This window comes from Pterocles gutturalis, unplaced genomic scaffold (genome assembly GCF_000699245.1).
Source record: "Pterocles gutturalis isolate BGI_N339 unplaced genomic scaffold, ASM69924v1 scaffold15911, whole genome shotgun sequence".
Taxonomy (NCBI): Eukaryota; Metazoa; Chordata; class Aves; order Pterocliformes; family Pteroclidae; genus Pterocles; species Pterocles gutturalis.
The window spans coordinates 110,552-121,034 of NW_010098171.1; the positions used below are offsets into that span (position 1 = coordinate 110,552).

At 39.3% G+C, this 10,483-nt stretch overlaps 1 protein-coding gene across 1 annotated transcript in view; it reads right to left on the reverse strand.

Annotated features, from left to right (window-relative positions):
- The window catches only part of RUNX1T1 (runt-related transcription factor 1; translocated to, 1 (cyclin D-related)), a 93,486-nt gene extending 83,905 nt beyond the window's left edge, over positions 1 to 9,581 (reverse strand). Inside the window, exon 1 of the mRNA XM_010088007.1 lies at positions 9,494 to 9,581. Coding sequence (XP_010086309.1) covers positions 9,494 to 9,581 — 88 coding nt within the window. The remainder of the gene's footprint in view (positions 1 to 9,493) is intronic.
- Between the last annotated feature and the right edge of the window lie 902 nt (positions 9,582 to 10,483).

A 10,483-nucleotide genomic window follows, 5' to 3' on the forward strand; every position in this document is an offset into this window, starting at 1 on the left:
AACTAGGGTCATATTTTAAGATCCAAAAAGAAAGGGGAAGGGGTGAAAAAAAAATGAAAAGAAAAGGTGAACAAAAAAGGTATCAAGCTATCAGTTGTTTTTTTACTTGAAGCTCAGAGTGTTTGCTCGTTTAACATGGGTAGGGAAACCTCCTCCTGCTGTAGTATATTAACCCTAGTTTTGACCTCTAATTGATGTCTTTTCAATGCATAGGATTTTCATAATAAAGATAATGTGAGAGCATATTTGTGTGAAAGCGTATATACCACTAGCCATAAATTCGAGCCTTGCATTTTTCTTTGTAACATGTCAATATTTGTGACACTAACTAAACATATTTTATTCATTTGACAAGGGCTGTTACATTATATTGAAAACTTTTGTTTCAATGTCACCACCTCCCCGTTTTGACTGATGGCGAGTTAGTTTTGTTAAAACGCAAGGGGTGATAGCGTATGCTCCAGTGAACTTTCCCTCCTCTCAGCACCAGAGACAAAAACCTGCAGCTCTGCTCTGTGCTGGCAGCCATCTGGCCAGCTTTCTCTCAATGCCTGCCCCACACCACACTGCAGGCAAAATTTCAGGGCTCTAGAGCTCTGTGGAGCTATTCATGACATACCAATTTCACATTTTCTGCTTGTACGCTTGCAACAATAAATGCTAATGAGGACTATGAATGACATTTTTAAAGACAATAAAAAGGTCTCCAAATCCCCTGCATATGGAGACACTATTTTCTAAACTTCACCTTCTGCTAGGGAGCCATTACACTCTAAAGAAAAAAAATAACCTAAGGAGAACAATGAGATGATCAAAGCATAACCGAGTCCTTACGAATTCCAAAGAAAACAATGTTCGCAAAGCTAGCTTAATGACAGACAGATTTTATGCCCATGTACAGCAGCAACACTTCAGTGCAGGAACTCTCTTTTTCAATAGCACTGCTACTTCTCATAGAGGGGGGCTCACAAATTGGGGTGGGGCAATCCTCACTTTCACTGATCACGTATAAACTCATAAACCATAGATTAGGACGTTTAATTACTAATCTCTAGATGAGTCCAAGAGTAAACTGTTATCACTAATTGGTTTGGAATGCTATGGTTTCATAGAGATGACTGTACTGACCAACTGTGGCCACAACAAATATCTAATTTTAATGTTTTCTTTCCCCAAATCTGTCTTTTGCAGCACTACCGTTACTCTTAAAAAAAAAAAAAAAAAAAAATTCTCTTGTTGCCTTTACTGTTGGCACTGTGTGTTAATATTCAATTAAAGACAGCTTTCCCTAATTAGCAAGAATTAAAAACACTTTCAGGAAAATCCACCAGGTGGAGCAAATACACAGCAATACAAAACATTTATTTATGCTCATACTGCCATTTTCAATAGGGGAAAAAATGTTTTATATGGAAATATTCTTACCTCTTGACCTCCTTTCTTCACCCTTTTGTCATATATTGATCAACTTGTACTTATTTACTACCTTTATAGCGGTACAAAAGCTTTGTTTAAAGGGGCCTTCATACAAAGCTATTGTTCCTGATGAGTTTCAGTAGGAATTTGCAAACCACAATAGTCATCAGATATACAAAGGAAATTAAAGAATAGTACTCAGCATATATATGTGTATATTCAACAATATAAGGATAATGTTCTACTTGTGAAACAAACTGACAAGCATTCAGAAAATAAAGCTTAGTCTTACATCAGGCAGCAAAATCTTATACACTGGTCTCCACTATAACAGGCTGGAAACATTCAGAAAATAAAGCTTAGTCTTACGTCAGGCAGCAAAATCTTTTACACTGGTCTCCACTATAACAGGCTGGAAACCAGGCGCTCCTGCATGCCTTGGGACGTGGTTATATACATGGTAGTGCCAGTAATATCACAGCAGCAGCACTGCACAATATATTGGGGTTTACTGCTAATGCCTTGATTTTAGCATTACATCCATCAACTACTGAGTAATTTCAAGAGTGTAACGAATGAGAACTGTAAATAAATATTTGAGCATATCTAAGGCAGCTAAGTACTATTTCCCCCATTTAAATTATTTGCTTTTCAGAGCCAAGTGAGAAAGCCACTTCCTCATCAAATATTTTAACTTTCCCTGATGAATGAGAACGTCTAATGGCATAAAGGCAGGGGGGGTACCTTTTTACATTACAAGAACTAAGTTCTAACAGAAAAATGGTTATGGATGAGTCTTCTCACAGTTATAATAGGACAACCCACTGGCAGACCCTGTAATTGCGAAAACAGCAAAGCAGAAAAAAATGAACCTCTCTAATGTCTGGAAACACAGCAGAATCAGTACACAGACTCATTCAACCCTTGACGATAGAAAAGCATTAGCGTTTGTGAGAGACAAAGGGAAGGTACTGATTTTAGTCCAAGAAATCTTTTTCTTTCTATTATCTCCTTAGTTACACCTTCTGTCATGTTTTTCTCCTACTTTTCTGTTCAGTGCCATCTGTCTTCTCTCTGCCATCACACCTACTCCTCCATTCTTGATTCTGGGGTCATATATTCAGCCTGCTATGCACCTCCCTTCCCCAATTCTACTACATGACTTGTCTCTGCTCCTGCTGCCTTGGACATGCATCCTCTCCTGCCTCTGCCAGCCCTGAAAACTAGAAGTTCCAGAATATGAAGTTCTGAGTACTACCATAAAATGTCATCTGCAATTAACATACAAATGTATCATCAACAACCACCAAACACCGCCTTAACACTGAAGGACAAACACTGTGCCAGTTAGGTTTCCACTACAAAATTGAGCCAGAATGGGACCCAGTTAATATAGTGCAATTGGAGAAGCACACCACACTCCCTGGGAGAACTATACATTGACACAAAGCTTTGTGCTTTTAGTCTGACCCAGATCGATCCCACCACAGATAAGGAAAATTCACATACAGAATCTTTGTTTCTTTAGGAATGGGGAGGAGCCTTGAGGAACACAGCCTTTAAATATCATTTCATTTTCCCTAATTGTGTTGTACTCCACATGGTTCTTCATTGTGGCCATTCAGAAGAAAAGCAGGAGAAGAACGCAGAGGTAATTATGAAGCAGAATTTCATACCAAGAGCAGATTACATCACTTCACACTAGGAAAACGTCTGCAAAGAGCAGCAGTAAGTGTTCCAGCACAATGCAAGGTGCCAGCTTTAATAAAGCCCAAACCAGCTTGGGAACCACTCCCTGTGAGAACTTTCCTTAAGCAAGACTGTCACAGCAGAGACCTGTGCAGATGCCCAAGCTAAATATTTTTTCAAGTAAAATGCTGATTTAAAACCATTATTTCTGAGGGATTTTTGTGGTGGCAACCATGGATTAAAGACTATTATTTTCTGCCATTTTCAGAGAGGAGCTAGACACCCGATGGGTGGGAGGAAAGACACTGTGGTTACTGTCATCATCACACATCCACAGAGGACTTTGTTTTGCTGTGCTGCTGGTTGACATGGGCAGTGGTTGGCTAGAGGTCATGGACAGTTCATTAGACTATGAACTCCGCAAAAACATAAAGACATGTAAAACACTGGAAAGAGGGACATTACTTACTTGACTTGAAAAGGTTTAACTAATAGTGCTTTCATATAGACACTGAATTCCCTATAGACGTACAAACCCTACAGAAACATGACACTAACCATAATGCTTTTTTTTTTCATCTGTAGATACAAGCAATGCTTATTTAAACTATGGCTTCTTTACAGTATGAGATGATAAAGGGATTTAAAACTACATGTCTTAAGTAATTCACTTTTACTTAAAGGCTGCTTTACACCAGAGTAGCCTAAGAAGTCCATAATGAAGGGGGCCAGATTCTAAAGGTGAAGGATTATGTACCTATTTAAGAGTTTATTAGATCACTATTATCGATCTGATACACTGTAGGAGCTCTTTTGTTGCACCATCCCCTCCAAATCCTTCTCAGATGGAGGATTAGTGGCACAATAGATCATAATGACTCTTTTGGTCCCACTGCACTATCATTGACTCCCAGCTGCGCAAGCCCACAGAAGACTACCTTCTCTTAACGAAGGATCCTTCAAAACACCTGGTAATGTTTGCATGCAAGAAAAAAGGTATGCCCTTAAATCTGTATTACAAAATCCTAATGAAATATTAGCAGGGAAAATACAAGTTAAGCATTTTCAATCTCACCTACAAAGCACCCAAAATCATTAGCACGTGAAAATCTCCTCCAAGACTACAGGCATAACTCTATAGACTGGACCATAAACGTTCAGCATAAAAGAAAACAAAACCATAGTTAACTTTCAGCTCTCCCTTCTCCACTTGTACAACCACAAATATCTTACTTGGACCAGCTTCTGCCCACAATAAAAGGCAACAGTCACATGCTACACTCATTTTTGCTGCAAAAGCCATATTAATTATGTTTCCTCCCTCTTCTGCTTATGCCTTGTGATCTTAAGTTCTGCCAGTATAAGTATGAACAGCACTGTGCTATAAACTAGAGTATTAAAATTATCCAAATAAGAGTCATATTCTTTATTTACCATTCAGATCAAGCATTCAGTTATGATCTTGAGCTTTGCATCCTGACAAACACTTTCCATCTACCAGGGCCCAAACCTGATCAGTGCACAGAGCCCTGCCTCGCACACCCACACCTCCAGCCTGTTGAGTGGTCCCAACAAACAGCAGCTACGACAAGCAAGGACTACAACGGACCCTCTATCCTGATATTTCAAAATTGAACACCAGGCTGGACACCTAAGAAAGTCACACGTATACTGAGAATGGAAGCGTCGATAGCTGCCACCACTGTTTAACAGGGCACGCCAGAACAAACACTGGCTTGGTTTGAGTCCATGGGATGAATAAAAATTATGTTGCCAAGTATGCTGAAAATGAAAACTTAAAATGCCAAGAATTATGATCAAGTTAATGATTACTACCAAAAAAAAATTTAACATTTTCGTAAGCTTGTTTGCTTCATAGCACAAACTCCGCCTGAAAGAATCTGCTCCTCAGAAGATTTTTCCCTCTGAAAATAAAAGAGGTTGAGCAAGGGGAGAAAGAAGAAGTAAAAGGGAAAAGCCACGAATCCAGAAGTGAAAGGGTTAACATGTTTTGTTTCAGTCAGTATTACACCAATGCCAGAATTACAAGGGAAAGACTAAAAAGAGCCAATTTTTTTTATTATTATTCTTTAAAAGAAAAAAAAAAAATCAGGCCTATCTGTCACAGGGTTGTCCGGGCTGGAAGAACCGGCAGGAACCTCAAATTCCTGACCAAACCCTCTTCCACACAATGCCTCCTGAATGGAAGGAACCCAGGCCCGGCAGAGATAGCCCGCTGTCAGGAACCAGCCCTGACGTTTGCGGACAGACAGGGCTGGCCTCGCAGGATGTCAGAGCAGCAAACTGCTGGTCGAGATACTGGGTTTTCACACACTCCCAGCCTGGATGTTTTGCTCTTCAGGTAATTAAACAAGGAAACGGGGCTGATGTGTACGAGTCTGACCCCTGCGCCGCGGCTCCGCGGTTCTGCAGATCAACTTCCGCACCAACCGCCCCGAGCATCAACAGAGTCCTCTACTCCCGCTCCCGACACCGAGCTCTAAAACAAATCCTCCTGGAAATATCTACTGCTGACTATTCCTTTTTTTCTTTTTTCTCTTTAAGAGGACTAAATTACTTGCTCTGTTCCACACGCCTTGCTGCTTTCTCATAAGAAGAAGGAAAAAAGGAAAGAAATGGGTACTTTCGGGCAGCTGCTCTTCAGCCAGCCATTCAAAATATTAAGCATCCGGGGGAGGGGAGGAACAGACAGAAAGATGAGGCAAGCAATTCCCAAATTAATGTGCATTTTAAATTTTAAGATAATCACTGAAAATGAAAAAGATCCTGAAAAGCATTTCCAATTCGTCCAAACAACTGCCAGACATTCACTTACTTAGAAATAAAATTATTCTGATTTAAGCATTATTAAAAAGTCTTTGTCTTAAAAGAGGACACAAATCATAGAACCAGGCATTAGAAAAACAGACTCTCTTTTCCCCCAAATTTAAGAAACAGGAAAAGGTGTTATCACCTATACTTGGTGAAAACCCCACACAGGCTGCTACGACTGACCTAGTTTCTGTGCTCTTTAAAGGCTATTTAAACAAAAATGATTTTTTAAAAAGGTAACACATTCCTACTTCTTTCTGAAAAATCCACAGAATAGAATATTGGCTGAAAAGCAAAGAGCCCAGAAGAAAGAAGAGTACAAAAGCATGCCTGCTTGTCTGTGTTCAACACAAAGAACATTAAATGAAAACAACTGGCATGCCGCCAAATTCCTATACAGGCAAAGAGATTCAAATAAATTGATTTCACGCATCACACTGACCTGGGATCAGTGGTACAATACACTTGCTGCTCCATGTGGGGCAAAGCCCATTAACGTTATCAGAGCCACAGTACATTACCAAGAGGGGGAAGGAAAGGAGGAAAAAAAAAAAAAAAAAAGAAAAAAAAAAAAAAAGAGAGAGCAAGAACCCAAACTCCGCAAACTCAGGGGAAAAAAATCACTTTGAAAAAGGAGCTTCAGCTGGAGTGTCTGGTTTCAGCTTACTAATAAATATATCATATTGTGAGAGCTCGTCCTCTGCTCACCTCGAAGGCTTCAAGATCATATTTTAAAATTAAAATAAATACAAATGTCACACACACACTCCCCTTACATTCTACTTTTAACACAGTTGTTCTCCAACTCAGTTATTCTCTGCAAATTTCCTCCCTTCCCCATCCGCCAGCGTTTTACATAGATTATGGGTTATTTTCTTTGTACTTCAAAAGCTGGATTCCTGCCCAGGATACTCTTACTGGCTCGGAAAGTAAACTGAAGAAATCGGCCACTGCTCACAACTGGTGCAAATCAACCTTACCTACAGGGAAAAACGCCTTATTTGGCAGGCAGCAACAAAGAGGGCCCCGGCTCCCTTTGCGGAGTCACCCAGGCACGCTCCCTCACCATTAGGCACTCTCTCCAAACCAGGGTATTTCGAATTTCACTTTCTTACGACGTGTGAAGTAACCCATGTGTGCCGTGGAGTCTCTTCTTGTCATCCCGACTTTGTTTTTCATTAAGATCTCTCACACTCCAATCAAGAGCAGCACCAGCAAGCCACAGGTGTGCGCCACATGAACAGATGAAAATCTGATTGTGAGCTGTGTAATGACAATTTGCTGTCTATAATACACTCGTCCCCTTTTGCATCTGTTATGTGTTAGAAGGGGGGTTTATTATTTCCATTGTACTCTTTAAGCTACATAGGTAAGCAAGCAATTGTTTTGAAGATAAAAAAGGAAAACAAGAAAAGAAGACTTTGCAATAGCAAAATAAAGATGATGCTTGAAAGGGACCACATCAGCACAGGTAGTCTAAAGCTACAAGAGACTGTTGCTTCAAGGCAGTCGTAGACTCAAACACCTTGTATTTGGCCTTTTATTCCACTTTGGTTTCAAATAGCAAGTCAAATCTTCTTGGGCACAGCAAAGTCCACGTTAAGTCACGCTCTATGTATTGACCTCATCTCTGATCAATCAACCAAATTTCAGTGTGGAACTTCTTGGCCATTTAAGACTAAAATTTTTGAATGTGTGACAAATGTATCCATCCACATGTACGTACCTTACCCAGTCACCCAACTTCAAGTAGAAGTCAAAATGGGAATGCCCCAAGATCTAACAATTGCTAACCAGTACTGATAACTCTCTTTATAATAAAGAGCTACAAAGCAGTTTTGGATTATTCTAATCACCAAGGTAAAAACAATACAATATCATCAACTCTCTAAGTTGTGTTATAGAGAGGATGCATTTGTTTTGCTATAAGGCTACGCGGATAGAACTGCCGAGGAAAGGGAATAATTTAGTATAGCACAACTTCACGATGGTAGAGCTGTGCCTGCACCCAGGTGATACAGGCAGCCTGACCTGCCCCACAGTTAACAAGACAGGTAACATGCTGTTCCCTCCCATTTATGAATATTTCAGCAGTACAACCAGATCATTTGGACTTCATAAAGATTAAGTGAATTTTAGTCATATTCATTCCCTCTTTCTATAAAAATGAATAGTATTAGAAAACATGCTTTTCTCCTAAGTTGTAGGAAATTTCCATTATGTTGCACGTGCTCTGACAGCAATAAACTACAATAAACTTCCCCTTAGTATGCCAGCACTGCATGCTTCAGGCATGAAATCTTTACTTTTACATTTATTTATTTTTAAAATCCTTTATGAAGACCCATATGGCAAAAGAAACCAACCAACAACCACCTGTACAGGGTACACTTGCACTTGGAAAAACAGACTGCAGATAGAAGAAAGGAGGATTAGTCAGAAGCTAGACACTGTTAAATTAACAAAATAAAAAGGCAAGAAGAAACCCTGCTATGGCTATTCATTCTGCCTGTGTATAGGATGGTCCTGAAGAAGCATTTATCTGTTTTAAACTAAGTGAAGAACTCAAATCAGAATGTAAATTCATTTTTAATAGGATTTCATTTTTAAAAAGCACGTCCACACTGGTGCACAAAACCTTAGCCCCGGCCCCCAGCCATGCCACGATGTGCAGAGCCTCCTGCTGGCTTTCTCAGCTGTGCTCCATCTCCTTTCCACACCCCACAGACAGCAGCCTGGGCCACGGCATCACAGGTGGGGAGACAAGCAATAAGATCAAGGCTTAGCTGCCTTCAAAACCAAAGGGAGTAGAGCCTAGAGTACTCAGACACTGTTCATTTTACTTTGGTATCATACTCTATGAAAGTCATGTCAGAGGTGAAATGGTCCAACAGTATCAGAGTGCTGGAAAGCACTAAAAATCAGTTTAGTAGTTTCTTGCCATCTAAACAGACAATTTTAGGAGAAAAAAAGTAGTTACAATAAAGACAGGAATGTCAGTCATAGGTTATCTGTAAGTTTAGGTCTGCCAGAGCAGGTTTACGTTTCCAGTATGGTAAAAATCTTTGCACACAAGAAACAGAAATACCCATGCTCAATATCATCTCAATCAAATTTATCACAGATGAGTTTACCAGAGGTTTCCTCTAAATTACAAACGTAAGCATTTTGCCAATGTGATTACAACCATCCCTTAACCTGGTTGCAAGTATTGTTCCAATTCACAGTTCAGGTAACTGAACTTCATTATTTTCACAGCCCAGACAAGTAATATATACATGCAAGATAAAGAGCACCTGTGTCCTAAAAAAACCACAAAAAAACCACAATTAAAAATTTCACATATTTATATTTTTAAGCTAAGGTAGATTTTAGAAAAGTCATCACTGAGGGATTCTATTGTTATGGCTGTACCGTGTTCACAGATTTGGGCAGACTCTTTGGAGGCTAAAGGGAAAGATTGATTTTTTAATTACAGTTTACAAGGCAAGGCACAGTAAAAATAACTTCTAAAAGGTATGCACATTACAAAATCAAATATTTTTCTGTTCCTTACCTTGACAAAATTCAAAGTTCCCTTTTTTCCGGCAGTCACCTATCACTAAACTCAGTGCTCTCCAAGTGTTTCTTTTGACAGATATCATTTTCCACCAATCGCTCTGCTAATTTCCTCTTTCCTTTTCTGACTGGGACAGATATTATGTTCACCAGCCCAGAGATCAATCTTTTCTATTGACAACAACAAATGAAAAAAAAAAAAAAGCACATATCACAGCCAGTTTGAAGCACCACACCCCTTCATTTGCATGATAATAGCAGTCTTTTAAATAAAAAGGGAAGACAGAAATGCTATCATTCTAAATCAATTATCCGCATATTCTTAGTAAATGTAAGGCAGTACTTTAAAAACTGTATTAATTCTCCGACAAAGGCTGTTTCATAAGTTGCTCATTTAAAATAGTTGGCATACAGAGGGCAACAAAGTAAGGGCAGCCTGTATCCTACCATGAAAACACCTATTAGGTAATACTGTAAAAATGCTTGGGTTTAAATATATCCATATATTATAAAATATTAACATACTTTACCTGGTGCAACAGAAGCTCTAGAGAATAATTTATTAAACAAGCACAGTCATGAAAACAGAGACCTTGCAATTACACATTGCTATACTGATTTGGTTTCGTAAGTCATAACAGCAAACACATTTAAACAAAGGGAGATCAAAAAGCTATTGATATATTTACAAATCATCCTCCCACTTCTGAAAAGGCAATTTCCCGCCTCCTCCAACACCTACAAAAACTGTTTGTTTGGGTTACACAAATACTTTGTCATTAGCATGAGTCTGTATTACAGAGCCGTCAGCTTTTCCAAGACATTAATATGCTTTCCAGGGGTTCGTAATTATGTCAAGGCAGAAAGATTTTCAGAGCCAGGCACACACAGTTACGAACATGCTTCAATCTGCATCCACTATTCAGGTATTTCAGGACGTAAAGTTAAGCATGCATAAGGATCCGGTCGCAGCTGCATGCACCTAACA